Consider the following 21,266-nt stretch of genomic DNA (forward strand, 5'->3'; position numbering starts at 1 on the left):
GAAATAAATCACAGCAAGATCCTTTTTGACCCACCTCCTAGAGTAATGGAAATAAAAACAAAAATAAACAAATGGGACCTAATGAAACTTAAAAGCTTTTGCACAGCAAAGGAAACCATCAAAAAGACAAAAAGACAACCCTCAGAATGGGAGAAAATATCTGCAAATGAAGCAACTGACAGAGGATTAATCTCCAAAATATACAAGCAGCTTATGCAGCTCAATATCAAAAAAACAAACATCCCAATCCAAAAATGGGCAGAAGGCCTAAATAGACATTTCTCCAAAGAAGATATACAGACTGCCAACAAACACATGAAAGGATGCTCAACATCACTAATCATTAGAGAAATGCAAATCAAAACTACAATGAGTTATCACCTCACACCAGTCAGGATGGCCATCATCAAAAAACCTACAAACAATAAATGCTGGAGAGGGTGTGGAGAAAAGGGAACCCTCTTGCACTGTTGGTGGGAATGTACATTGATACAGCCACTACAGAGAACAGTATGGAGGTTCCTTAAAAAACTAAAAATAGTACTGCATCTGCATTTTAAAGTCTTGAGTTCTTATTAAAAAGACAACAAATGCTTCATTCATGTCTTGACAATACTTTTGGATAGTGAAGTCACCAGGTTTTGTAGAAGCTATGTAGCCAGATATCTGAATTCTGTCTCGTCTAATGGGTTTGCAGGCTTCTTTGCAGAGCAAATCTGCAAAATCTATGAAAGTTCACCTCTACTGGGCAACATAAAGAGGCACAGTGGAATCCATTTGTGCCCCTTCCAGCATCCAGTTCTTTCCTCTCCCATTAACAGCCACAGATATTTCTTTGAGGAACCATTTCTCTTCCCCGTGGGTTTGGAAAAACGAAGATGTGCAATCTGTATAGTCTTCAGCAGTTTGCTAACAAGAGGGAATCAGCCTGAGGATGAATCTGGTTCCTGGATGAGAATATGGATGAGAGAATTTCCAGGAAGCAGACTCAAATCCTTTGTGATATCGTGTAACTTTTTGGAGTAAAATTGGTCAGAAGCCAGCCTTTGGACTTTGAGGTTATGCGTGTCTGGAAGACTTGGCTGGTTTCTATGGAACATCTGATCTACCCATTTCCTCAGTACTACAGCCTCAATTTTATTTAGGTTCAGACTTGCCATATCGCACACCCTTGGAGTTGTTCAATGATGCAGCCTTCTTTTGGAGCCTCTACACTTAGCCCAAAGACTTTGTTTCCCAGCATTCCCAGGTAGGACCGTGTGGTTACATTTTGACCAAGGAGATGTAAGCAGAAGTGGAGGGGGAGGCTTCTTATAGGAAGCAGATTCTGGTATTAGGTGACTTTGTTGGTGCCTTTCCTCCTTCCTCTTTAAGTCTGTAACTCAGACTTGATGGCTGCAGATTCATTAGCCATTTTGGATAATAAGGTGATTTGGGAAAGGAGTCCCATGGTAGAGAGACACACCCAGGTGGAGCCTGGGCCCCTGGTGACCAGGAAGCCACCATATTTGTCTCAAAGTGTCTACCTCTGGACTTCTTTCCAATGCAAAAGAGGAAAAACTTCCACTGTTGTTAAAGCCATTGTATTTTGGGGTCTCTTTCATGTAGCCAAATGAATCCAATTTTACACAGTGAACCAATCAATTCTGATTTCTGCATAAACCAGTTTGGATTGAATTTGAAAATGTCCTAACAAATTCACTACTGTCATTCTGTGTCCACCTAAAAGGTCAGCTAAAGCTCTCCATATGGAACTTAGCCATTATTACTTACTATTTTTTCTTATTTTTTAAATTGAAGTATGTTGATTTACAATGTTTTGTTAGTTTCAGGTGTACAGCAAAGTGATTCAGTTATACATATATATATATAACTTACTATTCAAAATGTTATAAGTTTACTGAGTCATTTCATACCTACAGGACATTCAAAGTTTATTTTTCCTTAATTTCTTGGTAAAATTGTAGAAGAAAAATATTGAAAAAAATAATAAGTACTTCAATATTTTGTGCTAATATCCCAAAGCATACATTCTTTCTCATTGCTCTTGCTACTAATAGCAGCAAGAGTGTTTATAGTACAGCCACTAAGTGCCAGATCCTGTGCCAGATATTTTGACTCATTAAATTTTACATCACCCAATAAGGTAAAATACCATTATTATCCCCATTTTCCAGATAAGAAGAATGAAGTGAAGACAGGTAATTTAACTTGAACAGGGTCCACGCAGTTATAAACTCTCAAGCCTGGGATATTAATTCAGTTCCATCTGATTCTTTCTACACCACCAACATGTTTATGGAGCTTTTACTGTGGGCTGGACACTGGTCTAAGTGCTACAGATACAGCATGAACCCCACAGGCCATGTCCCAATTCCCTTGGTGTTTGTTAAGCTGAACAAAATCAATCTATGATATGTTAGGTATCAAGAAATACCATGACGAGAAAGAAAATGAAGATAAGGGGGTCAGAGTGATTGAACATGCTCATTAGACAGGGTGGTCAGGGAAGGCTTTTCTGATGAAGTTGGATTTTACGGACCATGATCTTGACCACATGCTATGTAATGCCAAACTCTGACCCTGACATATAAGCCAGGTGGAGCTGGATGGTCTCTCAAAATTACGTGGATCCTGAGATCTTCCAAAATTTTGAGTTGGGTTTAGGTGGTCTCTCTTGTGAGAAAGATAAGTTTCACAGATCGGAGAGACAGCAGTGGCTTGGAAGTTGGCATAAATGTCTGACAAGCCTACGGACCATCCATGTAATCCCATTTTCTGAGAGGTGTTTTCACCTTCTGGTAATTGCTGCCAAGATTTCAGAGGTCTTGGAGTGAGCCAGGCTTTGAGAAATAATTCAAGAGGCAAGGGATTGTTGGCTCTGAGATTCAGTGGCAAGTGTGCTCGTAAATCCGTTACCACCTCTCTCCTTCCTGTACCACCTTCAACTCTTTGATAAGGAGGTTAATTGAAAGGTTAATGGAAGGTGTACAGCCAACAAATTTTGATATCATCCAGTGGATATCACCAAAGAGGAAGATGATGACGTTAACCAAACAGCGTGAGGGATACTGAGGCAGATTTAAGAAGAATAAGGGTGGGGGTGAGTTTAGGTCTGAGGGTGGGGGACCTCCCAGGACTCTGAAAAGATGTGAGACATTCACTTGACTGTAAGTGTCAAGAAGGGTTTGGTCAAGAGGGGAATTCACAAGCATGGGGCTGAGTTGTCAAACCTGAGATGTTGATCAAGGCTCAGACTCTCTGCTCTATCTAGCCTGAATCTTGTGGAAACTCTCCACAGAGTGGAATACGATGGGAAATGCATCCCTCTTTACTGCAGAAAATACACGTTTCTCAAGCTAATGTTACTTTTTAAATTTGTTTCTATTTTTAGGGAAGTCTTCAGGCAAGGAGGTCAAGTTTTATAGCACGACTGGACCCCATGGGAGGGATGTTCTCAACCTCCAGAAGGAGGAACTGAGACAAAGATAAGAATGTCTACATTAGACCAGCGATGGGCAAATTATAGCCTGCGAGCTGTAGTTTTTGTACAGCCTGCAGCTAAGAGTGGTTTTTATATTTGGGAGAAAAAAAATAGTTTTTACATTTGGAAAAACATCAAGAGAAGCAGACTTTTTTTGGTGACACATGTACATTACATAAAATTCAAATTTCAGCACCCAGAAATAGTTCTACTGGAACTCGGCCACACCCATGTGCTTCCGTGTTATGGCTGCTTTTGAGCTACAAGAGTGGGGTTGCCTTGCTGTGACAGAGACCGTATGGCCTGCAAACCTGAAAATATTTACTACCCGTGCCCTCACGGAAAACACTTGCCAATGCCATTGTTTCCAGCCCTATTTGAGCTATTGCTCCTTTTATATAACAAATGAAGTAGTGCTGACTTTATTATCCCAAAATAAGAACCATAATGATTATAATCTACCAACACACATGCTTAAAAAAATCAATGTAATGTCTTAACTGAATTATAAAAGGAGAAATAAAAGCGAATCGTTTATAATAAAATAATATGTATTTCAATGCATGCATCTGGGGCCAGGAACTATATAATAAGACATAATGGTGCATCAGATACTTTCACCTGATTGTAGAAGAAGTGTGAACAACACAACCATCAGTGCATATGGACACGGATGCTTCTATCTGCAACACAAACCCCACAACTTGTATTGACGCTGTTCCTTATCCAGAATGTTGATTGACAGGAGCTGATGCCATTGACAGAGCAACACAGCCATTGAGAGACTGTGGCCCATCAGGGAAGGAGGTAGGGGAAGCAAAACCCAACCTTTCTCTTCACCCAATATCTGATCTTCTTCCACTGCCTTCCATTGACTGGACCCAACCAGAATCCAGTGGACAAAGCAGCCCACTGGAGGCCATCCATACAGGAAAGACTCCAGGGGCAGAGCTCAGGGTGCAGAAGAGTGGAGTGTGGGTCCACAGACCACGGGGCGAACGTGCAGACCACCACCTCAGAAAATAGCATGACAGCCCTCTCAGCTTCCCAAGCCAAAACCTTAGCACTGTACTGTCTAACCTGATAGCCACCAGCTCATATGGCTATATAAATTTTAATTAATTCGATTACATAAAAATTCAGTTCCTCCGAGATATTAGCCGCCCTTCCAGAGCTCAGTAACCCCACGTGGCAATGGCCGCCATATTGGAAGGCTCAGATTTTAGAGCATTTGCATCACCTCAGAGAGTCCTATTGGACTGTACCATCTAGTCTAGGCTTTCATCTCTCCCATGCACACACGCTCCTTGTCTATAAGCAGGTTCTGATGGCTATACTTAGAAAGGACATCCTGAGACCTTCCATTTGTCTTCAATACCACCATCATCCTAGCCCAAGTTCTCATCTCTTTCCACTTGGACCATTAAAGTAGCCTCCAATATGGTCTTTCCATTTCCACTGTTGCCCCCCGCCCCAATTTGTTCTTCCCTTAGTGTTCAGTGTGATATTTTAAAAATAGATCATGAATCAGATGAGATTTAAACACAGTAAATCAGAATCCTACTGCGCACAGCACGGCTGATTAGGTACCTAATACCGTGTCTGCCTGCTCTGACCTCATCTCCCCATCTCACTGTTCCCCAGCTGCACTGGACGTTCTCCATTCTGAGGTACATCAAGCTGGCCCTGCTTTGGCATCCACTTCTCCTTCTGTCTGGAAAGCCAGCTCTTCTTGGATCTGCCCATGTTGGATCCTTCTTGGAAGCTCAAATGCCACCTCTGCAGAGACGACTCCATCTCAAAGAGCTCGCCCAGCCATTCCTCCTTCTTCTCAACATCCTGTTCTATCTTCTTCCAAGCATAAATCAGTTGTGAATCCATCCTGCTCAATTATTTTTTACTTATTTTTTAAATTAAACTATACTTGATTTACGAAGTTGTGTTAGTTTCAGGTGCGCAGCAACATGATTCAATTACACACATACATATATTCTTTTCCATTATAGGTTCTTACAAGATATGGAATATAGTTCCCTGTGCTATACAGTAGGTGCTGGTTGTTTATCTGTTTTATATGTAGTAGTGTGTATCTGTTAATCCCAAACTCCTAATTTATCCCCCTCCCTTTCCCCTTTGGTAACCATAAGTTTGTTTCCTATGTTTGTGAGTCTATTTCAGTTTTGTAAATAAGCTCATTTGTGTCATTTTTTTAGATTCCACATATCAGTGATATCATATGATATTTGTCTTTCTCTGTCTGACTTACTTCACTTAGTATGATAATCTCTAGGTCCGTCCATGTTGCTGCAGATGGCATTATTTCATTCTTTTTATGGCTGAGTCATATTCCATTGTATATATGTGCCACATCTTCTTTACCCATTCCTCTGTCGATGGACATTTAGGTTGCTTCCATGTCTTGGCTATTGTGAAGAGTGCTGGTATGAACACAGGGGTGCATGTATCTTTTCAAATTAGCGTTTTCTCTGGATATATGCCCAGGAGTGGGATTTGCTGGATCCTATGGTACATTTTTACTTATTTACCAGCCACCTCCCCTGAGCGGGATGCGAGCTCTGTTATCCCCTCCACACAAAGGCCAGTGCCTGGCACGTAGAGGGAACTCAGTGAATGTTTTGTGAATGGACTGCCTTTCTGTAGTGTCTACAAAATGAGTTACATTATGAGCATTTGTTCACTGAGAGCAGTTGGTCGTACAGTCTCGGGGGCTGTCATAACCACGCCACAGACAACAATAGCAGTAAGTGTCCTGATTTGTTTTGTACCATGTACCTTTAAAAGCCCTGAGGTGTAGCCACTGCTGTCTCATTATAAATCACCTCTGGAGAGGACAGCTCATTAGGGAGCATCAAAGGCAGCAGAGCGAGCTGAAAAGAAAAGGCTGTGGCTTTATTCATAATAAATAATTCATTTTCAGATGACTTTTCCTATTTCAGTAAGACTTCTCAATTTCGTATTTTTATGAGTGTGCTTTCTTGCATTCGCATTTTCCAAAGATCTTTTTGCATACTGAACTGATCAACAGCCTTAACTTTGTTTTCACTTAACTTTGTTTTCGCAGTGCAGTGCACGGGGTTGCGAGCACAGACTCTGGAGCTCATCAGTCTAGAATCTACTTCCAGCTCAGCTTCTCAGCTGAATCGCTTGGGGGCCATTCTTCAAACACAGTGTACTTTCATCCATCTGTGAAATGGGGATAAGAGTGGTACCAGCATCAATGGGTCTCTGTTAGAACTGAATGAGTTAATCCCTATAAGGAGGTACCTAGAGCCATACGTGGTACATAATAAACAGTAGGTACCTGGTGTCATTATTACTGATGCTGTTTAGGGGGGTCATGGTGACTCAACAGAAACACAAAGCAAGAGTGCGTCTTGGAGCAGAGATTTTTCTCAAGGCCTGTTGCAGCATCTTAACTTGCACTTGGTTGAGAAAGTGTAAAGATGAAAGCAGTGCTGTGCTATTCAGTGTGACTGAATTTTCAAAAAGTCTTGAGGAAAACAACAGAGGGTATCTGGCATATTAATTAACAGGCTGACACAGGAAAAGGGTATCACGAAAAGTCAAATAAAAAGGAGCCAAGAATCTGCTTTCATGCCAAAAATGAAAAAAAGAAACTTCATTATTGGAGCCAGAAAAGACAGTTTCCTTCCATAATTTGGGAGCCTTTTCTCAAGTTGTGATCTCAGAATGTGACTGTCATGGCACATGACCTGCGCTAAGTTCACAAGTGATGGGGGATGAAGCAGCCAGTGTGACCCTATTCCACAGACCCGTATGTATTCCAGTGGGTGGTAAGACTGTTCTCTGGGCTTCTACTATGAGTTGTGCCATGCCTTCTGCCAGGTGTACAAACGGGAAGGGGACATAGCTTGATAACAATCACAGAGTTGGCAGGAGATAACTCAGGGAAGGCGGATGTGCCAGAAGATTAAGTCCTGAGGGTTCTAAAGATTAGGGGAGGGTGCAGTGGATGAAAAGGCAGTTCGTTTTATTTAACAAGAGAAATGTATTCAATTCAGGAAAGCTTATTGAAAATGCATTTATTTCATCAGAAGCTTTACAATAGTAAATTATATGGTTATGAACATGTGGGTGAATTTTGTCTGTGAGGTTTACAGGAATGGAATTTCTACTGAATCCTAGATTTAGGAGGACATGCCCTGATCAGCAAGATTTAAGAAGATGCAAATAAGATGAGAAGGGAAGAGGTTATTTGATGACTACTTTCTTGGAATCCCAAGAATTATAGAAGAAAGAACTCAAGATTCAATCAAGGAAGTGAAGGGTCTGGTGAAGTCTTAACTGCATGGCCCCTACCTGCCATTGTCTGGGTTACAGAGGCCCTTAGTGCAAGCTCATGAGGAGAAGGCATTTGAGTTGGAAATAAATGGAAAGTCAGGAGTGGTGCACTGGAGTCTAGCTGCTTCTACTTTGGAAGAGGGACTTGGAGATCAGACGGGTTTAGGTGGGGTTCAAACAATAAGGTGACATAAGGAAGGACTTGGAAGGTCAAATGGACATCCTGAGTTTAGGTCTTCCCAAGCATCTTGGGTATTGCTCCTGCCCCTTTTGGCTTCCTATGGTGTGATCTCAACCAGCAAAAAGAACTCAAGAGTGTCTGAATTGCCCAACTTGACTACTGACCTCGATGTGAGCAAGGAAATCATGCGGTAGACAGAGCAGAAGAGCCAATGAGAAACACGTCTGGCTGTAAGGATCCAGGAGGACTCCCTGGAGGAGGTGGCATGGGTGGCGGGCTATACAGAGAATTCTGAGTTGTATCTGTGCTCCCACGAGTGTCACATTTGAGGAAAGGCTTGCAATATATCAAATTGCACCTCACAAAGAGCACATGGCACGTATGACTCTTTGATTCTGCTTAAAAAGCTCTGCTGGTCTTCTCCAAGCAGCTGCAGGCCTGGGTCTGGGAGACACACCTGTACTCTTAGAGCATCTTATGTAGACACCATGAAAGGCTGCCACGGCCAAGTCACTTTAGGGTGAGAGTCCTACTTTGATTTTTTTCAAGGATAATCTGTCTGTCCAGACTGTATCTCCTGATTACATTTCATCTAAAGTCGCAACTCAACTCTAATCACTAAAATTCAGTGGTCAAGGCTGAGACACAGCGAAATGAGAAACTCATCAGAAACCCAACACGGTAAAAGGGTGTGTCCTTACAATCCAGAGGAGAGCTGAGCCACACACGTCCATCCCACACTTAGAACAGCTACCACAGTTAGGGTACCTGAAGAGCCACTGCCCAACAGGAATGAAAATAATGTTTGTTTTATTTTAAAATAAAGAGCACATGTTACTATGTTTGAAAGGATATTCCACTAGCTGGTATGGCATTCAAAGTGATGAATATCAGTATCATCGTGTCTGAATCCTGGCGGAAGCTCAAAACACTTATTTTAGTGGAAACTCAGGAGGCAGATAGGAGAGAAGAATAATGAAGAGCTTGAGAAACTGGGCACCCCCTGCCACCCCAGAAGGATAAGTGTTCCAACTCTTCTAAGAAATGCAAACATTGCTCTCCAGAATCTGACACTGACATGCAGTTAGGGATATGCACTAATTAGATCAATGGTGATGCAAACTTAATGACCTTTTCCTCAGAATTTTCTCCCAAAGGACCAAAAAAAAAACCAAAAAAAAAAAAAACAACAACGAAGATTTACCCACGAGATAGTAAGGCATCATTTCCTGAACAGAAAAAAAGACTAATGTGATAAAAGTCCTAGAAATACATGAACGGATTTAAAAAAAAAAAAAAAGGTTTTAACGCCATAGACATCAGGAAAAAATATGCAAAATATCGAGGAAGAAATAAACGTCTTTTGGAAAATGAGCTTTGAATGGAAGGGCTTAACTGCATCTCATCTCAAAGCTTTCCTGGAGATGGAATTATACATCCTACAAAGAATAGTGAGTCATGTGGTCACTCTCGAGTTGATCTCAAATCCTTAATAAGAGTACAAGGAGTCACAGCTGCATTTACTTCTAGCATTTTTTTCTGAAGATTACAGTTCTACCTATTCAAATACGCTGTGTGCGGGTATTTTAATATTTGGAGGTTTTACGAGAACACATGAAACAGGCATGTTTTTTCTTCTTGGTTATAATTAGGGGGAGAGGAAGGATGTCCATTATGGAAAAGATCAGTTGATCTGACTACATAAAAACTAAACGAATACCTCCCCCCCAAACTTCTGCATGCTATTATATATACGATCTGCGACATCAGAAGGCAAACGGTAAATTGGGAGGAATATTTGCACTATGTCGATCTAAAGGCTGGTATCACTAATACATGCAAACTGAAAATAGAAGTTGGTTTCCAAGGGCTGTTAGTAGGAGGAGGGGGACTCGTGTTGAGTGTTTACAGAGTTTCAGGGTTGCCAGATGAAACCATCCTGGAGATCTGTTGCACAACAAGGTGAAAATATTTAACAGTAACACAGTGTACAGTTAAAAGAGATCGAGATGGTAAATTTAATGTTTTGTGTTTTTAAACAACAATGAAAAAAATACTTTTTTTAATGACAAAATAAGAAGAAGTTGAATTTCCAATAGGAAAAGAAAGTTGGCTAAGAACACATGTTTAATAAGGAAACGTTTAAAATGTAAATAAAACAGGGCCAATCAAAGCCACAGAGACATAAGTTTTGCTTAACAAATTGTCTACTTTATGATTTTAATATTCTGTGTTAGTGAAGTTGCAGGGAAATGGGTATCATTATATACAGCAGGTGGAATAGTAAATTGGTTAAGCTTTATAGAAGGTAGTTTGGTGACAGTTATCAAAAAAATATTATAGTATTGCAAATCCTTTGATTCCCTTCCTTTGATTCAAATGTATTTCTAAAGGTTTATCTCAGGGAATTAATCAGAGACGTGTGCAAAGATTAGAGGGCAAAAATGTAAATCATAGGATATTTTATAATAGAAAATCCTTTAAACATTTTAAGTTTGTGTGTTGGTATCATGGAGATATACAGAACTTTGGGGTTGGGTCTAAAACTAGAACTTTTTTTTGCCAGTGCCAATAATTTTGAATATATTTTAAACAAGTTTAACATAATACATTGAAAAATGCACAGATCATAACTGTACATCTCCACGAATTCTCTCTTCTAAAGGTAGCCACTATCCTTAGCTTTATGGTTTAGTTTTGCCTGATTTTTGAACTTTACGTAAATACAACCACACAGCTTCCCCCCACCCCGCTTCTTTTGCTCCACGCTGTATTTTTTTAAATTGAAGTCTAGTTGATTTACAATGTTGTGTTAATTTCTGCTGTACAGCAAAGTGACTCAGTTACATATATATATATATATATATATATATATATATATATATATATACATTCTTTTTAAAAATATTCTTTTCCATGATGGTTTATCACAGGATATTGAATAGAGTTCCCTGTGCTCTACAGTAGGACCTTGTTGCTCATCCATCCTATATATACTAGTTTACATCTGCTAATCCCAAATTCACAATCCTTCCCTCCCTCACCCCCTCCCCCTTGGCAACCACACGTCTGTTTTCTATGTCTGTGAGTCTGTTTTCTATGTCTGTGAGTCTGTTTCTGTTTTGTAAATAAGTTCATTTGTGTCATATTTTAGATTCCACATATAAGTGATATCATATGGTATTTGTCTTTCTCTGACTGACTTCACTTAGTATGATCATCTCTAGTTGCATCCATGTTGCTGCAAATGGCATTATTTCATTCTTTTTTATGGCTGAGTAATATTCCATAGTATATATATGTACCACATCTTCTTTATCCATTCCTCTGTCCATAGACATTTAGGTCGTCCCCGTGTCTTGGCTATTGTGAATAGTGCTGCTAGGAACACAGGGGTGCCCTCCCAAATCTGTTCTCCATGTAGTGCTCTTCTAGAAAGATACACCGGTGCCACAGCTGCTGTGCTGAAAACCTTCCAGTGGCTCCCCATCACATTTAAAGATTCACCTCATTCTAGCTTACAAGCCCCTGTGGGACCCTGAGCTCAACTCAAAATATTCTCTCCTCATGGACTTACCGTGGTCCAGGTGAGCTGGCCGTCCCTCTGCCTCTCTAACATTGCAAGAATGTGTAACACAGGTGAGTCGATAAATAGATGCAATGATATCAGATGTCTTTCAAAATCTCTCAGCGAATGTATAATGAACAAAAACAAAGTGAAGATGAAATGAAATGGCAAAAGCTCTGTTTATGGACAGTAAACCCCCTAAAAATGGCAAAAGTCCTTTCACCAGTCAAGTCAAAGGTGAAATGAAGCAGCTTTCTCTGGAAAAGGGACTCAGAACACTCCAAATACAAAAGACTGGGGGTCGGGACTCTGAAGACTTTACTCTGAGTTCCAGAGGAAGATGCTCAGATAGTATTAGTAAAAACTCATGCAATTCGTTCATTTCAATTCAAGAATCAGTGAGCATCCCCCAATGTTCCCAGCAGCATTATTTACAATAGCCAAGAAACAGAAACAACCTAAGTGTTCATCAACAGATGAGTAGATAAAGAAGATGTGGTACATATACACAATGGAATACTACTCAGCCATAAAAAAGAACAAAATTTTGCCATTTGCAGCAACATGGATGGATGTGGAGGGCATCATGCTACATGAAATAAGTCAGACAGAGAAAGACAAATACTGTATGAAATCACTTATATGTGGAATCTAAAAAATACAACAAACTAGTGAATATAACAAAAAAGAAGCAGACGCACAGATATAGAGAACAACCTAGTGCTTGCCAGTGGGGAGAGGTGGGGGACAGGCGATATAGGGGAGGGGCAGTGGGAGGTACAGAATATTGGGTGTAAGACAGGTTCAAGGATATGCTGTACAACACCGGGATATAGCCAATACTTTGTAATAACTAAATGAAAAGTAACCTTTTACAATTGTATAAAAAAATCAGTGAGCGTCTACACAGTTCCTAGCACTCTTCTTATCTTAGGATCATTCCCCTCCCTGAAAGAATTTACAACATAATTGCCAAGGAATTATTTATCCTTTGCATTCTGTAACTAAGTGATCATAATAAAAGCAAACATTTATTGTATGTTTGACTGTACTCGGCACTCTTCCAAGCCCTCTTGAATTATCATTTTATCCTTACATCAACCTTATGAGTAAGTATTATCTCTCCCCCCTTTACAGATGAGGAAACTGAGCCACAGTGAAATTAAGCACCGTTGCATAGCTAGTAAGAGCAGACTAAGATACAGGTGTCTTATTTTGCTTCCCAGGAGGCTCATAAAGATGAATACAGAATGGAAAACACACAGGTGCCAGGATGAGGGACCTCTCTGAGCCTCAGTTTCCTCATGTGGAAATGGAGGAGGACTGTTTCAAATACTGCTCATCGCCTCAGAATATCTAATCTCCTCTTGTTCCCTTGTAACAAAACCTGAGCAATGTGCCATGCTAAAAAATCAATTTACAAGCCTTCCTTCCAACTAAGTATGTCCATATGACCAAGTTCTGGCTAATTGGATATACCCAGAAATATTATGTTGGATTCTTGTGCAGACTTCTTGCAAGGGAAAAGGAATTGACCCAGTTTGATTTGCATTCTTACTTTTTCTGGTAGGCAGAATATGGATATGCTGGCTGGCATTCCAGCAGCCATTTTGGACCATGAGTTAACCATGAGGATGGAATCTATACCCTTGACTGCTGAAGCAGAAATAAAGATGGAGCCTGAATCTCAGATAGCATGGGGAGCCATACCAGCCCTAGACCACCAACCTTAGGAGTTCTTTTACATGAAAGAAGAAACCTACTTGTATTAAAGCCACTATTGGTCTGGGTAGAGTGGAGTGAGTGGGGTTTGTTAGGGTTATGGTTAGGGCTTGTTCTCGGCCAAATGCAATTCCTAACTGATAAAAGGGTCAGCTAGGTCTTAGCTGAGATTCTTTCTAGCTCTGCCATTACACACACGCTTCTGTGATTACACGTATCATAGCCAGAAAGGTTGATGTAAGGTGAGAACAGTTTCAGAGACCAGTGGCGGACAGAGAAAGGGGCTCTTGTGAGCATCGGGACTCCTGTGAGTTGTGAAGAACAAGGGGGTTTGGAACAGGTGGACAGTCCAGGTGGGAGAAATGCTGAGCAAGGGAACCAGGCACACCGCCCGATGCAGAGCCAAGCAACGGAAACCTCTCAGAGTACCACTAAAAGCTCATCAGACCAAAGGTGCTGAAAGGGAGCAAATTCAAATAATTACTTATTTGAGACAAATGGTCTCGCCATCCCCAGTAACAGAACCACTAATAGCCTAAACGAAGGAGTGCTGCTGTCACATGTGAAATAATGTACCAGGGGAGGCTCAGTGCCTTTAAAATAAAAGAAATCGTTAATAAGAGCCCTGATCCACTGAAGGACCTCAACAACTTGCGTTTCCTAATGAACAGCATAATAACTAACTTATTGTCACTAGGCAACTGTCCGCGTCACCTTGTATTGAAAGACTGATTCCTGACGTCCTTTCACAACCACATAATAACACTTGTCAATAGTTCCTAATAGATGGTGAGGGGGAGACAGCAGGCTGTCAACGGATGGGTTGATCGATCCCTCACTTCCGACAGTAAAAGTACTTTTGTAACAGGAGAAAGCTCAAATTACTGACCGCAGACTCACAATCTCAAGGCATTTGCACTGGGAAAATTCACATTAAGAAAATGTGTTATTCCTTTGCAGAGAGGCCCCGGGGAAAGGCGGGGCTAGAAAGGGCGTTAGTGTGCTTTGTCTAGGTGAACCTGGGTGATTAGTCTTCCCACAGACACTGTATTCCGTTGCATAGCAACCGGGGGTGGGTCCTTTCAAGGATGAAAGCCCATCTCTGTTCCCCAAATCCTAGGAAACACGTGGACAGACCTAGAGTCCTAAATCGTTTAGAGGTAGATGACAAGTTATACATAGATGGCCTGTGAATGAATTATAGTTAACTCTTTCTTAGATAGGCTTGATTAAGAAAAAAATTAGCTCTAACAGGAACAAATTGGTGTTTTGCATTAAAACTATATTAACGGCTTCTCTTGAAAAGTCAGTAGATATTAAGAATTCAGAATCCGGCTTGGTTTTCCTTCACGGCAAACATGGCAGGGCCTTTTCACTGGGTAGGTGTTTGTCAAGTCACCTGCCACATTTCACTCAGACACTTGATCTGTTTGGTCTCTGCAGGTGTATGTGTTTGAGATCCTTGAACAGTCTCCAATGTATCATACAAACATCTTGATTAAACCATTAATACTCTTCATATAATGCAAGACCCAAATCTAATTCCTGGATTTTGATTATTTTCTAAAGGATACTCTAAAGATATTATTTAAAAAAACAGTTTTTCAGAATCGGCGATCTGCAGTAACTTCATCATTCGGTTTCCCCTCACCCTGGTTCTGAGCTCACTGATATGTCCCCACTGTGTTTGGGTCACGGTGTGGTACCTTGCCTTTCCCTGAGGTCTGTATTAACAACCCAGGGCAGGGACATTCTTACCATGGCCAGTGGGATGACGCCAATCAAGTCCTTCTGGCTCACGTAGATCTTGGAGACGCCCAAGTCAGATGTGATGTCTCCTGGATATTCAACCTGCCAGGTAACAAGCTGTGTAGCTGGCGGGTCACTGGGCTCTTGGACTTCTACGTCGATCTGCATGACTTCATAGGAGGCGCCATCCGCACTGGAGAGAAGGAGAGAACAACTTTGAGGACTGGGGTGGGCACCTTCGGCAGGCAATGGACTATTTCAATGTGTGTTCACATCGTCCCTGCAAAGAGCTTGTCAGAAATGCGATCCCCAATGTCCACTGACAGATGAATCAATAAAGAAGATGTGGTACATTTATACAGTGGAATGTTACTCAGCCATAAAATAGAGTGAAATAATGCCATTTGCAGCAACATGGATGGACCTAGAGATTATCATACCAAGTGAAGTAAGCCAGAGAAAGACAAATATCCTATGATACCACTTACATGTGGAATCTAAAAAAATGATACAAATGAACTTGTTTACAAAAAACAGAAATAGACCCACAGACATAGAAAACAAACTTATGGTTACCAAAGGGGAAAGCAGGCGTGGGAGTGGAGGAATAAATTAGGAGGTCGGGATTAAAAGACACACACTACTATGTATAAGATAGATAAGCAACATGGATTTACTGTTTAGCGCGGGGAACTATATTCAATATCCTGTAATAACCTATCACGGAAAAGAATCTGAAAAAGAATATATATGAATCGCTTTGCTGTACACCTGAAACTAACCCAACATTGTAAGTTAACTATACTTCAATAAAAAAAAGAAAGAAAGAAGTTCGATCCCCAAAAGAACAAACAACCTTTAAGAAGATTCACAGCCTTGGCCTGGCCTTAGACACCATCACTCAAACTTCCCAACCCTTGTTTTTTGTGAACTTCTCAGAGTCCCCAGGACAGGTGTTTGTGGATAATTACGGGAAATGCTGATTGAATCTCCTAAATGCTTTCTTCCCCGTGCTCCTTCTAGGAGGATGGAGAACAGGATTCTTTCCCTCACTCCCAGAAATCTCTTTGCTGCCTATATTGGATTTTCCAAAGCCACGGTCCATTCAAGTTGGGTGCACAGAATTTTAAAGGACTTTGAGGGTGATGTGGCTTTGTTAGCCAGTGGGGGTGAGAGAGAATTGCAGAGAATCAGAGCTGAGGCATGAACAGGAGAACGGGGCCGCAGGACCCACACGGATGAACAAGGAGAAGTAGCCAGATGTTACCTGGATGTAGGAGTCATTCTGACAATGATTAGTTTTTAGACAGTCTGGGTTTTCTATAAACACGTATCCTGGGGCTTCCCTGGTGGCGCAGTGGTTAAGAATCCGCCTGCCAATGCAGGGGACACGGGTTTGAGCCCTGGTCTGGGAAGATCCCACATGCCGCGGAGCAACTGGGCCCGTGAGCCACAGCTACTGAGCCTGCGCGTCTGGAGCCTGTGCTCCGCAACAAGAGAGGCCGCGATAGTGAGAGGCCCCCGCTCGCTGCAACTGGAGAAAGCCCTCGCAGAAACGAAGACCCAACACAGCAAGCAAGCAAGCAATCAATCAATAAAATTAAATAAATAAATAAATAAATAAAATGAATAAAATAAATAAATAAATAAATAAAATAAATAAATTATAAACACGTATCCAGAAATGAATCCAAGTTAGAGTATCAGGATGATTTTTGCAGCTATTTTGGTTAGTTTAATTTACTGGCTACCCCTTCTTCTTTTTCATAGTCTGCTTTTATAAAATGTGTGCTCTTGTAAGTGACAGGTTAAAAAAAAAAAAAAGGCAGAGGTGGTGCCAGCCACTCCCTGAGGGAGGAAGTGAAGAAATACAGGTGAGAATTCACCTGGGAGGCAGCAAGGAAAGACACTTTTTAACCCTTCGTGACCAAAGCCACTTCCACCTACCAGATCCTTCTCTAGAGATTTGAAGTTCACATAATTGCAAAATGACCACTGACTCTGACATCTAGGAGGACAAGGTTTGGCCTTTTATATATATATATGACCAAGCTATTGAGACATCTTTATCACACCATCAAACCCATGCAAATGTATCAATAAGAAGCTCAGAGATAAATGGTGGTGATTTCGGGGAGACTCCTTCTTAAAGTCAGGGATGAGGTGGGATACTGGGATGTCAAGGGTGACTAGAATAAGAGGAGAGAGGGAGGGAGGAAGGAAACAAGAAGAGGAGGAGGAGGAACAAGAAGGGGAGGAGGAGGGCAAGAAACAGAGAAAAAAGATCAGAAGTACTGCCCAAAGAGACAGCCCCTGTCACAGAGGTTAAATTCCTGCATGAGCATCGATCTCTCACACAGAAAAGGAGTAGCTACAGTTGTTAAGAATCTGCCTCCCAGTGCAGGGGACAGGGGTTTGAGCCCTGGTCTGGGAAAATCCCACACGCCGCAGAGCAACTAAGCCTGTGCGCCACAACTACTGAGCCTGCGCTCTAGAGCCCCTGAGCCACAACTACTGAAGCCTGCGCACCTAGAGCCCGTGCTCCGCAATAAGAGAAGCCACCACAATGAGAAGCCCGCGCACCACGATGAAGAGTAGCCCCCACTTGCCGCAACGAGAGAAAGCATGTGCGCAGCAACGAAGACCCAACACAGGCAAAAATAAATTAATTAATTATTTTAAAAAAGTGATATCTATCTATCTATCTATATATAGATAGATATACAATGGAATACTACTCAGCCATGAAAAAGAATGACACGCCATTGGCAGCAACATGGATTGAACTAGAGATTATCATAATAAGTGAAGTCAGTCAGAAAGAGAAAGACAAATATGATATGATATCACTTATATGTGGAATCTAAAAAAAGGGTACAAATGAACTTATTTATAAAACAGAAATAGAGAGGCACCTGGTTTTTAAATCCTACAAGACTCACTCTCTCTTGGCTTCTGAAAGAAAGATGTTGAACTCTTTAAGAAACAGTGGTTGTGATAAGAATTAGAAACAAATTGTGTCAGCCACAGTGGACTGATCCCCTCTCTAGGTTTCTTTTCCTAAGACACATGCCATTTCCTTTTTGGAACTTCAAACGAGGGTTTCCACAAGTACGGGAAACTTGGGATTGTGATGCTAGAATTCATCCTGGTTTTTATATTTGGAATTCACAAGCTTGTTGGCATTCCTTTCCCGTTCATGAAATGGGACAATCTTTCTTTCGGCTGTTCTGAGCCTTGCCTTCTATGTTTAATCACAAAGAAAGGGAAAGTTGCAGAGCAGAACTGGTAAGAGTTGAATTCAGAAACTCAGCTCCACAACAGAGGTGTAGGGGAATTCCTTCAGAGCAGTAATTCCTCATATGCAGTAACGTGACCGTACTCCATACTTTACACCGTTCCCTCCTGTTTTTTCCTTCCAGGTGCACTAACCTCAAGCAAACTGAACAATCCTGGCCTCCAGTGGAATATGGGGCTTTCCGTACCCCCATCTCCCCACCTTTTACTCATGGAGTTCACTTTATCAGAAATACCTTTAACAATCTCTCCGTATAGTCAAATTCTTCCCATTCTGCAAGACCCACCTAGAAGAACATCAGCAATAATTTTTAAAGTGCTCTATTTACTTCATCTAATTTTATTCCTTCAGTAACCTTGCATGGTTGTCCTATCAAGTTTGATTTTCTCTTTTCCCTTAGATCCCTTGTCTGGCCAAGATGTAAAGGAAACACAGTTTCTTTTGAGCTAACTTTCCTCTATCTGACGTGCTGATGAAAACACCCTAAGTTGGGAATTCTTAACCTGGTGACCACAGCAAACTTTAGGAAGGTTGTGTATCCTGAAATTGTATGTTTTTCTTGAGTGATTCCTTAGCTTGCACGAGCTTCTCAATATTTCTGATGCAGGAGGGTGTGTACCAGGTTCCTGACAAGTTCCTCTGTAAATTCTGCATATGGTGATCTAGCTTTGAAATAGCTCATCATGTGTGTCTTGTCGAGTCAGTGGAAATTTGAATTTTAATAACTTTTTGTAAATATTTAGCACTTGAAAGCTTCCAGAACGCTTGCATATTTGGCAATATTTACCACTTCTTCATGTTTAACTGGAAAGCTAAGGGCTGTACCTTTGCAGTTGGAGTGTGCGTTTTAGCCTGAAGCATCCTGAAAAGAGTAGCCACGCTTAGCCTGTGTGGCTAGCACAGAGGATAATGCCTGGTATCTGCTGTGTCACAGGAGATAAACAGAGTAGAATTTTACATAATGTGACTGCATATTTTACATGCGGTGGTTCTCCACGTTACCTAGGCATTAGCATTGCCTGGGCAGGGGTAACTTTTCTCGTGGTCCAGTGTTTAAGACTCCCCACTTCCACTGCAGGGGGGCATGGTTTGATCCCTGGCCAGGGAACTAAGATCCCACATGCCACACGGCAAAAAAAAAAAAAAAAAAAAAAAAATGCCCAGGGGAATTTTACAAATAAACCAATGGCCAGGCACCACTCAGATTTCTGATTGTTCCTGAGTGGTGCCAGGCACCAGTTATGTTTTATTTTCTCTTCTTTTCTTTTTTCTCTTCTCTGCTTTTCTTTTCTTTCTTCCCTTCCATTTTCCTTTCTTTCTTTCTTTCCTTCTTTGCTTCTTTCCCTCTTTCCTTCCTTCCTTTGTTCTTTTTTCCTTCTTTCATTCTTTTTTCTCTCTCTCTCCCTTTCTTTTTTCTTTCCTTCTTTCTTTCTCTCTTTCTCTCTCCCTTTCTTTCTCTTTCTTTCTTTCTTTCTCTCTTTCTTTCTTTCTCTGTCTACTTCTTCTCCTCCTCCTTCTCTCTTCTCTCTTCCCTCCCTCCCTTTCTTCCTTCCATCTTTCTGTCTGTTCTTTTATCCAGGTGATTCTATTATGCAACCAGGACCATGAACAACTGCATTAGAGGTTTATAAAGGTTTAATTATGTGGATACCCATGTTCTTGGACGTATATTGTGTATAATGGTATTAGAAACAGAATGTCCTAAGAGAGTGGATTTGGGAAATATGGTCAGTAAAATCGTGAAGACACAGATGAAGCAAGAAGAAGAAACATTCAGGGTTTCTGATGTCCATGAGTATGAAAGTGAGGAGGGACAAGAACAGAGTTCCAGCCAAGCGGGGCAGGGGGGCTAGATAAGCATAAGGCGTTCAGATGCCACTTCTGGTGGCCCTACACCCAGCCCCACCCTCCCTACCTCCCTGCTGTCCAGCCCCCATGGGCGAGTCAAATAGCAACACGGATGGGCAACGCTCGATGTGTGAGCTCCATCTGGAAGGCGGTACTGCTGTTGAGTGTGGGCAGGGTTTGCTTGGAGAACACTGCAGTCACCCACGGAGAGGCTCAGGGCTGGACCACATACAGGCCTCAGAACACTGTGGGCATGGAGCTGCCTGCAGGTTTGGTTTCTCCCACTGGTATAGCTGCTACCAGCACAGATAAGCTAAGAAGCCGCCTTCCTGCCCTGCCTTACTTGCAGCTGTCCTTTGTATGGAAGACAAGAGAAGTGGAAGCAAAGGAAGGAACGCGGGCTCTCATGGGCACCTCACATCCCTACTGGCTGGTTCCACATGTTTGAGTTTGGAGGGATCTTTTGGTAGTTTATCCTCTTTCACAGAGAAGATGAATAACATCTCCTCAATTTGAGGAACTCTTCTCATTTTCCAATAACGTTCCCCTACGTGGGCCCCTTGGTACCCTGGGTTCAAAATCTAAGCCTTTTAGATAAGCAACAAGGACTTACTGTATAGCACAGGGAATCATGCCCATTATCTTGTAATAACCTACAATGGAAGATAATCTACAAAAATACTGAAACACTATGCTGTACACCTGAAACTAACACAATATTGTAAATCAACTATACTTTAATAAAAATCTAAGGTTTTTTTCACTAGGAAGGGCTCCCTTTGAATAAAGACACACGGTTGGTGACATAGCCTGAGGTCTCCCCAAGTTTAAGGAAAATAAAATGCCCTTTCAGGGAACAAGACTCTGGGTCAGCTCAGACACAGGCAATGACCACATCCTCCAGGGCCACGGCTCCAAACTCCAAGAAAGAAAACTAAACGGGAGGCTTTGCAGGACCACCTCAGTGCATCCCAAGGCCAAGAAAGGGCATCATTTTCAAACAAGAAGAAAAGCCTTGTTTTGGGATGGTCACGCTTCTTTTTCCAGAGCGATGGAACAACTAACCTTCATTGAGTACTTTTAACGTGATAAG

At 41.5% G+C, this 21,266-nt stretch overlaps 1 protein-coding gene across 1 annotated transcript in view; it reads right to left on the bottom strand.

The window, feature by feature from the left end:
* The window catches only part of TMEM132D (transmembrane protein 132D), a 690,149-nt gene that overhangs the window by 202,211 nt on the left and 466,672 nt on the right, over positions 1 to 21,266 (bottom strand). The window contains exon 4 of the mRNA XM_082418220.1: positions 15,037 to 15,220. Within this exon, the coding sequence (XP_082274346.1) occupies positions 15,037 to 15,220 (184 nt within the window). The remainder of the gene's footprint in view (positions 1 to 15,036; positions 15,221 to 21,266) is intronic.

The sequence above is a fragment of the Balaenoptera physalus genome (genome assembly GCF_965194825.1).
Source record: "Balaenoptera physalus genome assembly, chromosome: 12".
Taxonomy (NCBI): domain Eukaryota; kingdom Metazoa; phylum Chordata; class Mammalia; order Artiodactyla; family Balaenopteridae; genus Balaenoptera; species Balaenoptera physalus.